The sequence below is a fragment of the Typha latifolia genome, chromosome 6 (assembly GCF_019914945.1).
Source record: "Typha latifolia isolate L0001 chromosome 6, TyphaL0001v2, whole genome shotgun sequence".
Taxonomy (NCBI): domain Eukaryota; kingdom Viridiplantae; phylum Streptophyta; class Magnoliopsida; order Poales; family Typhaceae; genus Typha; species Typha latifolia.
In genome coordinates this window covers 9223065-9242650 of record NC_133091.1, presented here as the reverse complement: position 1 = coordinate 9242650, position 19586 = coordinate 9223065, and the positions used below count along the sequence as shown (strand labels likewise).

General features: G+C 34.8%; 1 protein-coding gene across 1 annotated transcript in view; it reads left to right on the top strand.

Moving 5' to 3' along the window:
• Positions 1 to 19586, top strand: part of LOC140790350 (ferredoxin-dependent glutamate synthase, chloroplastic) — a 41471-nt gene that overhangs the window by 21093 nt on the left and 792 nt on the right. Inside the window, exons 12-31 of the mRNA XM_073140385.1 lie at positions 107 to 322; positions 572 to 729; positions 1487 to 1616; positions 3638 to 3696; positions 3788 to 3893; positions 7301 to 7397; positions 8091 to 8206; positions 8329 to 8526; positions 8644 to 8754; positions 12390 to 12629; positions 12784 to 12882; positions 13724 to 13819; positions 13904 to 14101; positions 14181 to 14255; positions 14472 to 14600; positions 14699 to 14797; positions 16841 to 16983; positions 17080 to 17173; positions 17250 to 17488; positions 17576 to 17654. Coding sequence (XP_072996486.1) covers positions 107 to 322; positions 572 to 729; positions 1487 to 1616; positions 3638 to 3696; positions 3788 to 3893; positions 7301 to 7397; positions 8091 to 8206; positions 8329 to 8526; positions 8644 to 8754; positions 12390 to 12629; positions 12784 to 12882; positions 13724 to 13819; positions 13904 to 14101; positions 14181 to 14255; positions 14472 to 14600; positions 14699 to 14797; positions 16841 to 16983; positions 17080 to 17173; positions 17250 to 17488; positions 17576 to 17654 — 2682 coding nt within the window. The remainder of the gene's footprint in view (positions 1 to 106; positions 323 to 571; positions 730 to 1486; positions 1617 to 3637; positions 3697 to 3787; positions 3894 to 7300; positions 7398 to 8090; positions 8207 to 8328; positions 8527 to 8643; positions 8755 to 12389; positions 12630 to 12783; positions 12883 to 13723; positions 13820 to 13903; positions 14102 to 14180; positions 14256 to 14471; positions 14601 to 14698; positions 14798 to 16840; positions 16984 to 17079; positions 17174 to 17249; positions 17489 to 17575; positions 17655 to 19586) is intronic.

Here is a 19586-nt window from a genome sequence, read left to right as displayed (position 1 = left end):
TAACCTTTCTTTTAATTTATTATCATTCAATTTCCTTTAGTCAATCGTGAGCTTTATTTGCTAAGCTAATTTTATCAATATGCTTTATCTTTTGGAATCTTGTCAGGTAATTCTGTCAAGTCCTGTGCTAAATGAAGGTGAACTAGATTCACTGTTGAAAGACTCAAATCTGAAACCTACAGTACTGTCAACGTACTTTGATATTCGAAGAGGTTTAGATGGGTCACTTGAAAGAACGATAAAAAGTCTCTGTGAAAAAGCTGATGCAGCTGTTCGAAATGGTTCTCAATTGCTCGTTCTTTCTGACAGATCAGACGAACTTGTGAGCAACTTTCACTCTGTCATTGTGTGTGTATTTGTGTATGCTTCTGTTGACATATCTGAAGAGTTGTCGACGTTTCATGCTTGTCAATTTTGTTAAATGACAATTTCTATTGAGAAGTCTGAAGAGTGTCTATTTTTCATGCTCGTCAATTTTGTGAGTTTGTAGTCCATACCTTTTATACACCTTGTTTTTTTTATTATGTTATTGATATAAGTCCAATAAACTAACGAATATTATTGTCATCAGGAACCAACTCGTCCTGCCATCCCAATACTTTTAGCTGTTGGTGCTGTCCATCAGCATTTAATTCAAAATGGCTTGCGGATGTCAGCTTCCATTGTTGCTGAAACTGCTCAGTGTTTCAGCACCCATCAATTTGCGTGTTTGATTGGATATGGAGCCAGGTCTTATTTCTGTTCTTAATGATGCTTAAAATACATTTCTAATTATTATTCTCTTCTTTGTTCATTACTATTTATAAATCATGCAGATTGTGTCGGTTCGTCTAGAGGTTTGCTGTGATGAAATTTCTCTTGTTTTTTTGTCTTACATATTATTTTCTTATCAGTTACATGGAGATGCTTACTCTTAAACATATTATAGTAAAATTCGCTTCATAGATTTACTATGTTAAAAACTTAAAATTCTTATAAAGATATAAAAGGGTAACTAACATTAGATCTTATGTAGATCAGATTATAAAATTTGACCAAATCTTGAATGCAAATAAGGATAAGTAGGTTAATACAGACAGAAAAAACTAATTGGATGCTACCCATCATCTTAATCCAAATAGTGGGTTGTAGGATTTCAAGTCCAGTGTTTAGTTGACATAAGATAGAGTGCATTGGGACCACAATTGAAGCTTTTTTAGTGCTTAACTGCTTGTGCATATCATTGTTCCCATATGTACCATCCTAATGACACCTGTAATACTATTCACAATGTATTACCTTCCTTTTCATGGTTATAATTACTAACTAGCATATTTCTGACTTTACTAGCTTAAATTTAGTTGGTAAAATGTTCTATTGTTAATGCAGTGCTGCAATTTTTTTCTAAACTCATGGTTGAAAGATGCTAATCCCTGAGTTTGACACAAAACTAACACAAAACTGTAGTGTTCCTGAAATAATGTCATTTCCTTTAAAAAAATTTCAGTGCTGTATGCCCATATCTAGCATTAGAGACTTGTCGGCAATGGAGGCTGAGCACTAAAACTGTCAATATGATGCGGAATGGAAAGATGCCAACAGTGACAATTGAGCAGGCTCAGAGAAACTTTTGCAAGGTCTGGACATTTCTTCCTAGTGTATTGTTATGCTTTCCTTTTTCTTTTTATTACTTGCCATTGTTTAAATATTTATAAACCACCTAGTATCAACAACATATTACACGTGGTGAAAGAATTTTGGAGCCCTTGATTAGACCATACGCATTACTTAGCACAAGAAAGAGGCATTCGCGAAGCGACATCTTGCATCTGGCTTTGCTTAACGTTGTTAACAAAGTTGGACCACTACATAAAGACAATTACTAGTCATGAGCGATAGTGAAGAGGAACAACTCATATTTGCACAAAGTTAGATCCTATTTGGATTGCCATCACTTGGTTGAGAGTTTTGGAGTAGAACAGAGTAATAAAACCTTGAAGAAGAATGCTTGCACCTAAATTTGTTTTACCTAGAGAAATTGGAGGCTTTAGTACCCTTCAAAATGTTTGACAATCTTTACTTCTTTTCCTTCTATAATCGCTAGTCACTCTCGTTCATATCCTTTTGTCCCTTTCTTCTTTGTTTGTTTATTTTTTTCCAAGTCTAGATACTACTAGATTGCGATTTAGTGTGGGCCTTCCTCATGTGCGTTGGTGTGTTTGTGTCATTGGAAGCATGCCAACTAGGACTGTCAAAATAATCAAGCTTGGCTCGAGCTTAGATCTAACTTGACTCGATAAGGCTCAATTAAAACTCGGTCAAATTTGAAACAAGCCAAGCTTTAATAATTGGATCAAGCTTAAATTAAATTTGAAGCTGAGCTTGAGCACAAGCTATCTTGATCAGGCTCAACTTGATAGGGTTATATATATATGTGTGTGTGTGTGTGTGTGTTTGTGTGTGTGCGCGCGATGCGTGTGTGCGTGCGTGTATAGTAAATAAGATTCAATATGATTACCTATTGATTTGATTTTATGAAGTATAGACCACCCAAAAATCAATTCAAGCTTAACTCAATAATCTTGCATTTGCAGATTTGCTTATCAAGCGACTCAGAGCTCGAAATAGGCTTGAATTGAAATTAATCAAGTTAGGCTTGATCTTTTTGCTTAGGCTCAAAATTAATATTAAACCAACTTGAACAAAGCTTGGGTTGGTTACATGCTTAGCATCAAAACATTAATGGCATACATTTGATGGCTCTAATCATTCTTTCCCAAGGTCCCCATGTAATTTCTTTTGGGTGTGATCAGCTTGTCAGATCTGCACCAATCTTGCATCCAACCGGCGGTTGGACCAATCCGCACTGAAACTGCTCTCCATACTGATGTGTATGAATTTTTTTATCCTAAAGAGATCTATCATGGGGTACTTTTATAAATATCAAAATAAAAAAATAAAAGAAAGTTAAATCATAATTACAATTAAGATTGACCTGTGCAGTGTCTTAACTTTTTAATTACATTGGAAACACCCATATTCCCACTTCCCATACCTGTACTTCAATGTTGGAAATTACCATAAGAAGAGGCATGGGCCATTTCTTGATGTAATGCTTTAGGCCTTAGTATACTGTCTCAGCATAGGTTATTCTGAGCAACATGCTTTTATAATTCAGTTCCTATATTTTACTTCTTTTTTTCTTTATGGGATCCTTTTGATCTCCTTCAACATTTTCTGTGTGGGTTTTTAGATCTGTCAGCAACTTAATGATTGCTTTACATAGAATGTTGTAAATTCCTTTCAAAAACACTATTTGAAAACTCTATTTTGGTAGTTGTAATGTCTGGTGTAGATCTTTTTCTAATGGTACAAAACATCTGAAAATATCTCGTCGAAGGTTAGATTTTTGGTCTCATTAGTGTACTACTAAATTTATTTTATGGTGTATCTAGCTTTTATCTTTAGATACTCTATTCTTCAATGAACATCTAGCCTGCTGCAGATATCTAAGAGCAATTATTAAATCATTATATGATTATCTTTAATTTGTTCTTCATCCCTCTTGTATGTGTGTCCTATCCATCTCATGTAAAAGTCTTAGGAATCTGTCATTGATTATTTTACTTTACTTCATTGTCTATTATTGAAATTTCAGGCTGTCAAATCTGGTCTTCTTAAGATTCTTTCAAAAATGGGCATCTCGCTGCTTTCAAGGTTTGTAAGGAAAATATAAATTCGATGCCAAAACTATGAAATAATGTATTCTTTTATATTATTTGCTAACTGCTCTTTTTCTTTTGATTAGCTATTGTGGAGCACAAATATTTGAAATCTATGGCCTTGGACAAGAAGTTGTTGATCTTGCTTTTTGTGGAAGCGTGTCAAAAATAGGTGGACTGACTCTTGATGAGGTAATAAATGCATTAAATGGAAAAGTTCTGGTATCATGTTGATCCACTTTAACTTTATTACAAATAACTTTTTTAGGTTGCATCTTTACCTAGAATGTCATAAAATTGTCTAACAGCATCCAACTATGCAACATAACATTGCTTGACTTAATTTTATTTAAAGCTAAAGGGCCAGTTATTAACTTATTACATGCAAAACATTAGTGAGGTGTTGCGTGAACAAAGTGGCATTCGAGGCATTCTTTAGGCATGATGAGTCATGCTTTTCATGATAAGATACTGACATTTTTGTCATCTTTTAATTTTGTTTAATGCCAGTTCTTGATGTTGATGTGATTAGCTACATGTATGAAGTTGACAATTATGTCACCTATAAAAGCCTCAATATAATTCTTTAGAATATTCCCAAAAACGGCCATGGAATTTGTATGGCTCTCCACCTCTTGCTGTTTCTTAATACTCAGATTTTCCTCTGTTGTGCTGCATTCGCACAACAAAATGTGCTGGTGGCACATTCCCTGCCGCTCACCACAATTGGTGCCAATTGCCAACTGCCAGCAAGTGATGTTTCATGTTTCCATCCTATCCGATTTGAAACTCTCCCCCGAAACTAGCATGCAACCAAAACAACCATAGTAACAATTTTTTAACATATGTTTTAAATTTAAAGCTGGATTTGACTTGAATTTAGCTTGTACCTGACTCAATATCAACCTCATTGCTTAAACATTGCAAGATTTTATGTGATGCATTGAAAAATAAGATAAAGAAGATTATATATCAAAAAAATATATATCTAGAACCAATACATCCAAATTAGAACTGAAACTGACTGAAAGCATTCTGTTTTTTAACTAAGCCGAAACACAAAGAGAAATCACAACTTCAAACTATGCAATGAACCACTAACATTCCATATATTCCTTGGTTTTTTCATTGTATCAAAGTAATCTTCTTGGCATAGATTTTACTTTGTAAACTTGGAAGAATTTTTTTTCATAAATATAATTTATCTATACATTTAAAGTTACATATTCAATGCCTCAATTAGCCCCCCAGTTCTCCTTGAAAATCCTTCCATGACATTCTAGAATGAGGCATTCAACTTGATGTGTAAATTCTATCCATTTAGTTGATGGAAGATGCTTAAAAAACATGTCATATGGTTTATGTGTCACGTAAAAAGTGTCATGTTTGTGGTACTAGATCTGCCATTTGGTAGTAAGTGTTCATAAGTGAGCACACATTTCAATAAGATGATATGTAAATTAATTAACTACGATGATATTTGTATCTTATTGGATTTTGAAAATGAATTTATTTGATCAAAGATAAGTGATCACAAAATTCTATACGATATGTAAATCAGCTGTGCCTTTTTTTTTTGGCAGGATAAGAACTTACTGAACTTATTTGGGTTAACATTTGTCACCTATTGGAATTTTTTTTCGTTGATTGATACAATAGAACTATTGATGTAGGACAATCATAGGAGAAGAACAAAATAGCAAATCCGTGAAATTCACCTACGGGGTATTGAAATCCACCAATGAGAAATAAACCCGTAGAATCCACCAATGGAATGTTGGAATCCACCAACATAACAAATAGATGATCTAAAATCTTAAAACATTAATTAATCTCGATTAAGAAGATAACAAACCTTTATATAGGCAAACCCTAAAAGAAAAAAAGACTAAAATACCCTAACATAGAAAGACTAAACTGCCCTTAAAATCAAAGTCCCTCTCTCATGGTCTGACCAACGATCTGGTCTGGTGTCTGCACCAACTATAAAAAGTGATTGTCTCACATTCTTTAAGATTATATGACTTTTTCTTTTCCTGACTTCCTGTAAACGATCGCTTCCAAGATTTATCATAGAATAAAATGATTCAACTTTAGGTTGGTCAAAAAAGGAATTTCATACAAGACATGCAAAATTCTTCCAGGATCAACATACTTCTGTATTCATGATGCTTCTTTTCTTGCAACTTTTCCTTTTATTATAACTGATGATACTTCGTCCAGTGTTGTCCTTGCTTTACTAGGAGTCTACACTCACCTGAACGTTGTTAAAATATGTTCCTACTAGTCCTTGTGTGATTACAAACTCTTTTGATAAGAAAAGTCTTATGTATGTATCCTATCAAGCATGATGGGTGTATCTAATGTTGCATTGACTGTTTTCTGTGCATGATCTTTAACAGCCCTGGCATGTCAATTAACATTCTCTCAGTTTGTAGCTTTTCTGGTTTTGATGGTCGGCAAGTTCTGATTCCTCTAGTCCTATAATTCGTCTATCTTTAAACTTTTCCTCTACTATTTGTATCACATGGTATGATGTATGGTAAGGCTTGCAAGTTCAAACCTAGTATCACAATTAATCGATGAAATAGCCTCTCCAAATATTGGGATAAGGCTGCATACTTCTTGCTTTTTGAAGTCACTAGGTTGGCAAGAGCCTTTTGCACTAGGATGGTATTTTTTATATTAATCTCCTATAGGTGAACCTTTCTAACTATTTTATTTCTTTTACTTGCACAACATTCTCTGTCATTATGTATCTGACACCTACTTATTCACTGATTTTGTCTTATTTGCAATCTGTTTTACCTACTTTGGGTCCTAGTGTCAATAAATACAAGCCATAGTGGTTATCTTCCAGAAAATTACTGCACTTAATTACTGAGATTGCTTCATTATCAACATTCTTAGAATAATTTTGGTTTCCTATGGATAAGTTCTATTTTCTCGCTAAGAATCAAAATCACCATTCCCAAGCTGGTAACTTTGAAAAGAATCTCATCAATAAGGATAGACTCTTAATTCCATATGCACGAGCCTCTTGCTAAATACAGTTTTACGAGAGGGAACAGAATGTTCTATAATATTAGAACAGAATGATTAAAATAGAGAAGTGCTTCCAGTTTTGTGATTGTCATATACCCCCTAAGTTGGAAGGAAAATTTTATAGACAGTCGTAAGACCAGAAATACTTTATGAGTTAGAATATTGATCAACTAGCCAACACGTCTTAAAGGTTGGTTGTTGTCGAGATTTGGATTTTAAGATGGTTAAGCATCATTATTATGAAACATACATGCATGACAATATTAGGCAAAGTTTGGAGTAGCACTCCTAGAAGATAATTATTAACATAGAGGGTTAGTGAGAAAAGATAGAATATCACTTGGTTTGGTACACGACGATCATAAAATAGAGATTGACAGAGTAAACGGATTCATATATTTGACCCTAAGTTATTCATGTTTTGTTGTTGCTTCATGTGACTATATTGGAATACATTTATTTCCCATTCTTGTCAAGGTGATCATAATCTATTTTACTATGTTTCTTACACATTCTGCTTCTCACGGATTTTCTTCTCTCCTTTTCTTGTGAAGTTGGCAAGGGAAACATTGTCATTCTGGGTGAAGGCATTCTCAGAAGATACAGCCAAGAGACTAGAAAACTTTGGGTTTATTCAATTTAGACCTGGAGGTAACATTGATGATAGTGCATATTATTAAACAATGTATTTTTTGGAGATTAAAATGAGTTTAGTAGTAGTTATGTGCAGAATTATGAATGTTGACTTTTGGTAATTCACCCTACATTTTGTTCCTATAAAATTGAAATCAGATAAAGAAATGGACTAGAATCAGGTTAATCTGAATAGTCATTTAGCAAGAAAGTTGCATTAATGAACCTGTGGACTTATTTGGCACTGGTATGCACTATTATTCTTGGTCTGTTCTTTAATGTTTGATCTGGAACGATTTTGTTTATCAAATAAGTGCTAGCGTTTAGAGTTTTATGTGTTTAGCAAGGAGAAGCATACGGTAGATAAAATCTTCATTATAGTAAACTTTTCTTGTAACATGCTTTGGAAGCTTTTGCTGATAAATGCATAATCTAGAATGACGAGATATTGCAATATGTTTGAAGTAATCATGTCTAGACTCTAGACTCTAGAGGATCTAGACTATAGAGGATATCATAAGAACAGAGAAAAAATATTGCTTTCAATTATTTATTGCAAAATCTATCTCGTAATGAAGCGTAGATGTATTATACACATCTGCATCCTCTCTCCTCTCTTTGTTTCCTTATGACATAGTAAATTTTTTATTCATAATTAACATAAGAGAGAAAATCAAGTCTTTTTCTTACCATGCTTATTTGTTTAATTAGGTGAATATCATGGAAATAACCCAGAGATGTCAAAACTGCTTCATAAAGCTGTTCGTCAAAAAAGTGAGAATGCATATTCCATCTACCAACAGCACCTTGCAAATCGACCTGTCAATGTGAGTGCAAGCTTCAGCTTCCGCCCACCAAATGATTATATTCTGGATTTTCTTTTTCCTTTCTACTATGCTAGAGATTTTATTAATTATTGTGGTTGTATTCAAATTGATTCTATATTTAGGTCCTCCGTGATCTTCTTGAATTTGTAAGTGACCGTCCGCCAGTTCCTATTGGCAAAGTTGAACCGGCATCTTCCATTGTTGAACGCTTCTGTACTGGTGGGATGTCTCTTGGAGCTATTTCAAGAGAAACACATGAAGCAATTGCTATAGCAATGAACAGAATAGGAGGAAAATCCAACTCTGGGGAAGGTGGTGAGGTTAGTCGAATATACTCTGCATTTGAGCTACAATTTTAATGTAGAACAGTAATTAATATCTTCACTTTATAAGATGCTATTATACCTTGCTATATTATGTATATTTGGATTATCTAGGATCCAATTCGGTGGAGCCCGCTTACAGATGTTGTTGATGGGTATTCACCAACACTTCCTCACCTGAAGGGTCTTCAAAATGGAGATACTGCTACAAGTGCAATCAAGCAGGTCAGAATTTATCAGACACCGAGAATCTCTATTGTCCAAGTTGCAGTTAATTTGTATTAAAATGATCATGCCTTCAGGTTGTGAAGTTTCTGTGGAATTACTGTCTGAAGCGAATTACGATAAATAGTTACTAGAAACTAGAAAGTACTTGTAGTCATTAATGTGCACACGTATTTATAATTTTATATATTTATGAACACATATTTATACATGTTACATACATATATTTTATATTCAGGTTTTCTTAGAGTTACGTTTTCCTTAAAGAGGTACGAACCATAACTTTTAAAAGTATTGGCACCTCCTTCCTAGTGAGCCTAACATTTAACTACCCATAAGAGGAAGTATGATATAGCCATTGCCAAAACAACAACCAAGACTTTAGCGCCAACTGTTTGAGGTAGGTATAATTTATAATTTATAAACTACTATTCATGGATTGTGGTACCCATTGACACAATCGGCATGGGTCAAATATCTATCGTGTTATTGGCATTAGTACAGGGGGAGTATCTCGATACTCATGGCCACCCATGCCAACATATGCCACTAGGAATTAAACATATCTTAATTTGGAGTCTTTGCATTCTGGTGCTTGATCTATAATTCTATAGAGTTTATACTTCAAATTTTTCTGAAGTTAATTTGTCTTAGAAGGTCCTAGAAAAATTGAAAAATGAGAAGATTAGAATCCAATTGCATGTGTTACATTTAAATTCCTAAAAATGATAAGATTGCTTTTTTGATATATCAAAACTATTTAGTGTGCCAATGGAACAATTTTTGGTGAGATATGTGTTAGCAATATGTGCCATGCGAGCCAAGGTAGGCAGAACCCATGCCTTCAGCACAACAATCTTTAATAATACTAATACAAGAATTTCGATTTCCCAAAAGAGTAGGTAATATTGCTCATTAGGAAAATTTGTTCTCTGTCATTATGACTTTTCGAGAATCGCACTAGTTCTTGCACATAAAATTAGGAGATAGCAAGCATTAATTTTGTTATATTTTATGTTATAAGCAGGCTGGTGCACAGCAATTATCTGCTAGAGAGTTATACTTAGCCCAAAAATCTTCTATTCAAGCTGTAAATAATTTGTGCAGTTGGACACAAATAAGGCATTTTCCCATGGAAGCAAATTATCTCAAGAAAGTTCTTGATGTACTTTAAGTTTGGACACACTATCAAATTTTTGTTAAGCGAGTCATATCAGATATTTAATAGATTTAGCTAGGTTTAGAAAATAACTATTAGCTATTCTTTTTAAGTTTACTACCAATTTATATAATAACAAAATGGCAGAGATGCAATTTGAATGTGTTCTTATTTGAGTACTTCCATAGATTATAATTCTTAAGAATGTCACCATTTGTAGTTCAATAGCTATGATCCTCTAAGTAACCAAATTAATATTAACTTGCATGGAGAATATTTTCTAAGGAATTTTATAAATCAAACCCTATATTTTATTTATTTTGTGGTTCACACTCTATTTTTGAGTATTTTGTAACTCGACTTCTCATTTTTCTCTATAATTCTCATTTAACACTTTGACGTTATTTTGACTAATTGATATTATCCAAATTACTAAATACTCCCACCACTCTCCCTTTTATTTACCCCTTTATTAAATAAGATAGGGTAATTTAAATATTTATAAATTATTCTGTATATTGTAATGGAATATTCTTTTACTAGTACCGTTTAAGTTAACCCATGATGTTAAATGAGAATTATAAAAAAATGAGGAGTCGGGTTACAAAATTCTCAAAGACGTGGTGTGAATCACAAAATAGATTAAATGTATAGTGTGATTTATAAAATTTCCTATTTTCTATAACATGTGGTGATATATGAAATGCAAGTAGAATCTTTGGATGCTTATTATAAGTATCTACGAACATGATTGATGATACATATCAACATAGCTACAAAGTAAGGGTGTCATTGGATTTCTATCCAATTGTGGATTCAGATTGGAGTCAGTTATTGGTGATCAGGTTACCAGCTAGTCATCTCTTAAAGAATTATACTTATATTGTCAGGAAAAAATTTATCAGTTATCATTTGCACCATTATACTTATATTGTCATGAAAAGGCTCTATTTATTTGCATGTAAATGAATTCTTATATAGAGAAATGTTTTAAAAAGCTTGTGGCATGTACGTAGCAGCAGCCAAGGAGTTTCACAGCATGCAGCGGATGGCGGATGCCATGTGGTACATTTTGGTTAAGAATGTATTGGAGTATGAACGATCTTGACTTCAATTCTGGAATATTATGGTGGATGGGCTTGGGCAAAGTGTAGAACATGATTCTGGTGGTGGAATTGGGCTTGTGAATAGTCTAAATTAATGAGAAGAACGAGAGGAACACGCTGATGGTGGTGGTTTGGGCAAAGGATGTGGTTTAGTAGATAATAACCTTGCGTAAAGGTTACATAGTAGACTGGGGCAGATTGTAATGATAACTTGATAAAACAGAAGAAGGGAGGAGGGAGAAGTTGGATCATTCCTTAGAGACTAGGGGGTGATCAGTCGAGGAGGAAAGAAGTAATGACGTCTCTAGATCAAAGCTAAATTGGCCAAAACTTGGAGTGAGAAAGAGAGCGAGAGAGATGAAGATAGATACCGATAAAATAATTAATGCATGACCAAAAGAGGTTGCTTTGATACCTATTTATAGGCTAAACCATGTCCTAAAACAAATAAAGAGTACTAATGCAAGAAAAATATGTAAAAAAATCAAGTTCGAGTTAAATTCCTCGTCGAGCGTTCCAACGAGGTTAAGGGCGTTCCAATGCCTAAGGGGCCCTTCTGCTCTTAGGCTGGGGTGTTCAAACGCCTAGACCCGAGTGTGGTGATTCTAGGCTGATTTAGTTCGTATCACTATGGCATAAAATTACTTTCCCCTAGCTATTAAACCTCTATATAATCCAACAAAAAAGGCATAAAACTAGGTAATTAAGTATGTATGTCACAATATCACCCATAAAAAGAGCAACATAAATTTCATGCAAATAAGTTAGTCTCTTCTTTTCTTTCTTGCTCTAGGTTTGGGATTTAGGGCATCGATAGAAAGTTTAACCTTTTAGGAATGTGTTTGAACCAGTTTCATATAAGTTAATTGAACCCAATTGAGGAACTGGTTAGAAATAGGTTTGAATTGGTTTTTAATAGATTAATTCTTTTAAAGAAATATGTTTGCCTTTATTAATCATAATTTTCAATACATCCCAAAACACCTTTTACACCTGGTGCAAGAAAAGTGTAAGTCTGAGGGTGGATTCCGCCATAACGGCTGCCTCAGAACTCCTTTTAGAGACATCGATATAATGTATGCTAGTTAGCTCTGTGTGTGTGTGTGTAGATTTTTTGTATTTTATGGGAGTATAGGGGGGGTTAGGGACATACATATCATGTGTGTACTTTGTATAATATATACTCTTGTTTGTCTTTTATATGGTGGAGCATATGTGGAAACATTTCTTCTCTTTGTATATATGGAAATTTGTGCTCTCTTTTCCAGAGAGTTGATGTGCAATTGCTGCAATGCAAATAAATGGTTGTCAAGAAATTTGGAGATTATGTTTTCAAGGAATTGAATTTTCCTGGGATACAATAATTTCAGGTTGCTTCTGGACGTTTTGGTGTCACACCAACTTTTTTGGTTAATGCGGAACAACTGGAAATTAAAATTGCACAAGGTGCCAAACCTGGAGAAGGGGGTCAATTGCCTGGGAAAAAAGTTAGTGCCTATATAGCACGTCTAAGAAACTCCAAGCCTGGAGTTCCACTTATATCTCCACCACCACACCATGATATCTATTCTATTGAGGATCTTGCACAGTTAATTTTTGACCTTCATCAGGTACAGTTAGCATTTCCTGTAGCTATTCTTTTGCATACAGTTTCCTCTTTGCTGTGTTTCTTGGAGAAGGAAGGCACATCATCAAGATTTTCTTAGTTCATGAGCTTTATTCCTCTCCTAACATAGACATGTAATATACCTGATGATGAAGCAGATTAATCCGAAAGCTAAGGTGTCTGTAAAGCTTGTAGCTGAGGCAGGAATAGGAACAGTAGCATCTGGAGTAGCTAAAGGAAATGCAGATATTATACAGGTAAAAGATAAACCTCTTGCAATTAGCCGATTGCTAATTGCTACTCATAACTGATTCCTTTTTATGTTCTTAGTTTAACTTGAATTCTTGACTAGTTATCTTGTGCATCTATTTATGTGCTCTTGTTTCCTTGCTCACTGTTATAACATTTGGTTTCTAATATTAGATATACTTTTAGCTAACTCCTCCTAGGGTGTATCAGCAATTATTACCTAATTCCCTTAAGTGAAAGAAACAATTTTTCTGGATACTGATTCTAGGCAATTTTCAAGTGCTCATAGTAGAGAAATATATGCAATATTATGTCCCTAGAGAAGTAATTTGATATAGTACCTTCCTAGCACAAAGAAGGGATTTTTCTGGATATTGATTCTAGGCAAATGTCAACTGCTCATACCTCATAATAGAGAAATATATGCAATGTTATGTACTCAGAGAAGTAATTTGATATAGTCCCTTCCTAGCAAAATGAACAGGTAAGTAAACCTTGTCAAGACAGTCCTTTTCTTTCTCTGAAAAGATCTGATGATTGTGATGAGGAAGCATATCGTGATCAAACTGATGCAATATGTCCACTTTTGAAGACATAATTGAGCTCGTACACAATATGCTCATAGTTTTACACTGGGCTATATCAATGTTCTAGGAAGTTGCAGAACATGTTAATATGCCAATTGCTTGAAGAATAGGGGATAAATTTCACTTGCGTTCTCATCCATTATTTTTCTCATTTCTTATCCTGCATTTACTGGTTCTTATATGGGACTATGAATACTCCAAGTTTCTCTTGAATGGGATTATGAATATGGTAATTGTTCAAGTAATTTTTTCTATCTTTTAGATATCAGGGCACGACGGGGGGACTGGAGCAAGCCCCATAAGCTCCATTAAACATGCTGGTGGCCCGTGGGAACTTGGTTTAACTGAAACACATCAGGTTTGCTCTATTTTTATTATTAATGACTATGTAGGATTTGTTCCCTAAGCAGTTAATGTAATGAGCATGATATACTTCCGTCAGACGCTCATTCAAAATAGTTTGAGGGAGAGGGTGATCCTTCGAGTGGATGGTGGATTTAAGAGCGGCATTGACGTCCTTATGGCTGCAGCTATGGGTGCTGATGAGTATGGTTTTGGTTCCGTAGCTATGATAGCTACAGGATGTGTTATGGCACGCATCTGCCACACAAATAATTGCCCAGTTGGTGTCGCCAGTCAGGTGGTAACAAGACAGTTCTTGTTGCATTTTTTTTTTCTTTATAATTATCTTGCTAATCAGTTTGTTGATACCTCTATAGAGAGAAGAACTCCGAGCCCGTTTTCCTGGTGTTCCTGGAGATCTGGTTAACTTCTTTTTATATGTTGCTGAGGAGGTAACGAAGTTGCCCGTTACTTTTTAGTTAAAATAATAGTGCTTCTTAAATCTTCTGGTCTATTGTACTTAAATTTTTTTAGTTAAGGTTCTATCTTTCTGCAATGTTAGGAGTTAAGACCTTTATATCACATGCTCTCTATTTTTCTTTACAAATAGGAATATATCATAGATGTCTCAATCTTAATTTAATTAATGAAATTCAATGTTTGTTCAGGTGAGAGCTGTTTTGTCTCAACTAGGTTATGAGAAGCTGGATGACATAATTGGGCGAACAGATCTTCTAAAACCAAAACATATTTCAATGACAAAGACTCAACACCTTGATCTCAGTTACATATTAGCGGTATGACAATTGAGTGTTGAGCTATTAGATTTAAGTGCTCCCGCTCCCTTCTGGATGTAAGATTCTCGTTGTCTCATATTTCATTATGTTTGATTCAGAGTGTTGGCCAACCAAAATGGAGCAGCTCTGAAATAAGGAATCAGGATGCTCACACTAATGGCCCTGTTCTAGATGACATCATACTTTCAGATCCCGAGGTAGAAAACATTTCTGAACTTGCTTTGCTGGATTATGTGATTGTTCTTTTTCTTACTTTCTATAAAGGCAGTTCACTAATAGAATATGACAAGAAGTATATTCGCTCTATTTGCACTAATCATCAAGCATGATAGTCATCATCCCAGGTTGTTATTGATTCCTTAAGATAAGTTCTATTTTGTGATTCTTGTTTACAAGTATATCTTGTTTTCCTTCGATAAGTCCTATCTTATTTTCTTATATTTCGACCCACTTTCTCTACACCCTCAACTACAACCTCAGATAGTTCTCTTAAGCAGTTCTCTTTAGGTACTTCCTGAATAAGTACATCTGGTGTATATACGTTTACAATTAGTATAAATTTTTACTCCAATTACATATAATCTTGCTCAATGCTCATTATTAGTTTTATGTTCTAATTTTGCCACAAGATATAAAGAACTTTGTTTTCTGTTTGTATCAAGACATAATCATCTCATGTATGGTAATAACATAGGATGCCAGTATCGGTTGATCTCGATACTACCCCGATCCCAGCATATTCGTTGGATTTAGGGTCGGATTGTCCAGATCAGACGATTCTGTCCTATGTTGGACCTGTCTCGACCATATCGGCTGAAAGCACCCAATATGAGTTCTTGAAATGAGTTCTGCGACATAGATGTCCAGCAACACATCTCTCTGTCTACCTCCTCATCTCTCCCTCTCTCCCTTTCACTCCCTCTCTGCTGCAGCAGCAGCAGAGAATGAGAGAGGGAGGGAGGGAGAGTGCGAGGGAGGGGGGGCGGGGGTATAGGGAACAGAGAGGGGAGGCACATGATTAGAGAAGGAGTCAGAGAGTGTTTTTAAAGTGAGAATGGGAGATGGCAGAGAGTGGGAGAGAGTATGAAGGAGAATGAATGGGAGAGAGTGGGAGAGGGAAAAATAGTATCTTTTTATTTGTGTGAGAAAGAGGAAGAGAGAAATAGAGATTGATAAATTAGTATATATTTTTTAGTTTTTGTATTTTATCTGAGTAATTTATTGATCGCAATATTTGGGACCTTGGTTATTACAGAAAAAATATGCTTGGTTGTATGATATCTGCCAGTTCAATTGTATCCTAGAAGAATTTCTCCATGTATGAAACTGTAATTATAATATATATGTGATCGGCTCTCCTTTTTCTATATTATCTCTTTATGCAGTTGAGAGAACCAGTTATGATAGGTAATTCCTTGTCCCTTTAGTTTCTTTCTTCATTTCCATGTATACTGTTTTACTTGCATGATGATGTATATCCATATCAAGTGAGGAAAAATGAAGCAGTTAAAGATCTCCTTGATCTAATTGCCTATTAACCAAATACAAGCTTATATCAAGGAAAAAGCTTAAATCTGTCATGTGAAGCTCATGTTCATCAACAATTTCTCTATCTAATGTACAGTTTGTCATTTCCCTCAGAGCGGTAACAGATCTTTTATGATTCTTTAGCCTGATTTTCATGCATAGAAATGTTTTTTTTATATGTATTGTCCACATTCACTTTTCAACAACTCTCCTTCGATAATCTAAAGCAAGAGATCTGCTAAACTTCCTAGCTTTGATCCTAGTAGGTTGATTACAGTTTTTCACCATAACTTCTTTAATGTGACTGTCTACCAAGCATATTAAGAAAATTGTAGTAGCATGGCCTTGAAAGAGTTTTTGTCTTTGTGACAAGTCAACATGCATTCTTTGAGCCTACTATTACCAAATTGCCTCTTCTTACTCGCTGGTGATGCCCTTTGTATTTTGTTTTGCCAATGGTTATTTATGTCCTTACAGGATATATCTCTCAGCTCTCTAATTCCCTGATATTTTTCTAGTACAATGTCATGTCAATATGCCAGTCATTGAAGATCCAGTCCTTAAATCACTTTATAGATCTCAATTCTTCTTGCATCATGGCATGCTGAATTTCTTTATTTTGCTAGCCAATTATAAAGATTTAGCTTTAAGATTACACTGCATAATTCCGGACCATATTACTACTGTCATTTTAATTATCTTCTTGTCTCCAGATATTGGGGGCTATTGAGCATGAGAAAGAGATCACTAAATCAATAAAGATTTACAATGTTGACCGTTCTGTTTGTGGCCGTATAGCTGGTGTCATTGCCAAGAAATATGGAGATACAGGGTTTGCGGGTCAGCTTAATCTGACGTATGTGATCTGTCCTCTGTGTGACGCTAAATAAAATCCGTGGTATTTATCATAAGAAAAATATAAGGAATGACAATTTGATTATCTGTTTCCCAGATTTACTGGGAGCGCTGGACAATCTTTTGCTTGTTTCTTAACTCCTGGAATGCACATTCGGTTGGTGGGAGAAGCTAATGATTATGTGGGGAAGGTAGTGAAAATTCTTCTTCCCTGTGGATATAACGTGTTCTTAGAGTCTGGTGCCTTATGGGAACTTTTTCTTTCAGGGCATGGCTGGTGGAGAGCTGGTAGTAGTTCCTGTTGAGAATACTGGATTTTGCCCAGAGGATGCTACAATAGTTGGAAATACCTGTCTGTATGGGGCTACTGGCGGTCAAGTCTTTGTGCGGGGAAAGGCAGGAGAACGATTTGCCGTTAGAAATTCTCTTGCCCAAGCAGTGGTTGAGGGCACTGGAGATCATTGTTGTGAGTACATGACTGGTGGCTGTGTGGTGGTACTTGGAAAGTTAGTATATCTCTTCTCTACACTCCTATTAGGGAAATTAGTTAGAGTAATTACCAAATTATTGCATTTTGTTCTCTTCTCCAACAGAGTGGGCAGGAATGTTGCTGCTGGCATGACTGGTGGTTTAGCATATATTCTCGATGAAGACGATACTCTCATTCCTAAGGTTTGTGTCAGAAGACTCAGAACTGTCAATCTCTCTTCTGTAATATATTCTAATTATTATGTGTGCTTATATGTTACTTTATGAACATAATTTTAGTTCTAAAAAATATGTCTCTTTTTATCTTGATAATGAGTTTAACATTTACCAGGTTGCGACTAGTGTATCTGTGCAGTAAACTTTGATCACCCTCTTGTTGAGTTTCATAGAATTCCATGAGCTTCATCTCACAGGATGTGCAACTTTGCATATCTTGTTTGTTCATATACAGATAATGTGTGCCCTCTTCCTGTTTCCCTTTGCTTCTAACCATCATCCTCCAAACAACTCTAAACCTTAGTAGATGTGTTATCATGTCTTAACAATCTTTTCTTGTTTACATCTTTTCTAAGGCATGTCTCCCTACTTGACCTATATTAACCATTCCAAGATCTAAGTTTCTAGTATCTTTTCAGTAAATCAACTCATGAAATAGGTTCTCCTTTCTCGTTGCTCTAGTTTTCATTTACCAAATGTGCTTTGATCCTCATATTTTATACATTTGAAATTGATTTCCCATTGTTCCTTTCTCTTGCCTTAACAAATTTTTCTCTCATATATTTAGCATATACTTTGTGATGTAGATAACTGCAGACAGTATTTCACTGACTAATTTTTCTCTTCTGTAGCTCTTATTGATTAATATTCTCTATGCTTTTACTTTTTCTTCATGCTTTATAGCATTCAATTTTTTCTCATTACTTTTGAACCTTATTGATCCAAAATGAACTCACTTTTAATGAGAATCCCGTGCCTTTTAGGTTCAAGATTTTTCTCTTTGGTTCTAAAATTCATTTCATGTTGTTGTTGTCATCTTGTGCAGTATGATCTTGCAGCTCAGAGTATAAACAAGATGTGTTGCCATGTCACCAAATAGAGTAGAATAGTAGTTATGAGTGTTTTTGCACCTCTATTGGCATACCATGTGGTTTTTCAATTCATTATGTGCTTTTTTAGTAAAATGTGCATGCTACATGGTTCAGGTTCATTTATTTCCACATGCGTGGCAGTGACATAATGTAAGTACATGCCACAAAGACAAATCAGTCTAAGCACACTAAAATTAAGATTATTATTATGTAGGAAAGGATACAGAGGGAATCCACGTTCCACATTACCTATAATAATGGATCAAAACAGACTCTTATCGTACTCTTAAGAACTAGTTTACTTTGATATACTAATGTAGCACATATGCCCTGTCAAACCCTTCTGTGGTTCTTGGTAAGGCACTTGCATGATACACAATTGTCAACTTGGCAAGTAAGTATTTGATTGACAAACCTTTAAGGAAATAGATAGTTCTTGGATAATATTATCTACTTACACTATCTTCCATCAAGAAGCAAGGTTTATGCACCATAGCTAACATAAAATAATAGCAAGTTATCTACAAGAAAAATATGAAGTAGGAAGCCCATGTTAGGTACTTGGAATCCCTAGGGCAATATTTGCAATTTATTTGCTTCAGCTGCTATTATTGTTCAGCATCTCCGATACTTTTCTTACTTAAGTGGCATCTTATGAGCTATTAGGTTTTGATGACTGTTTTGAATTAATAAGAACACTCAATCTGACAAGTGCAATTTCTTCAAAACATTTGTGGAATTTATTGACATTAGTTTTTTCTCCGTTCATATTACATGATCATTCATGATTTAGATGCTCTTTACCTAAGACAGCTGTCGGTTTACCTCACATATTATCCATTTCTTTTGGTGAATGAATGAGAACAGAGAATTATTGATTCTTTTCTTTACTGGAAAAGCAGATAAGTTGGCTGGTCTTTGTAAAGGATTTGTGATTAAGCATTATATGACGTAAATAGATAAAGCATATTCATTGTCTTTGTCTGGTCATCAGCTCCCAAGTTTAAGATGTCAAGTCTCATAATAA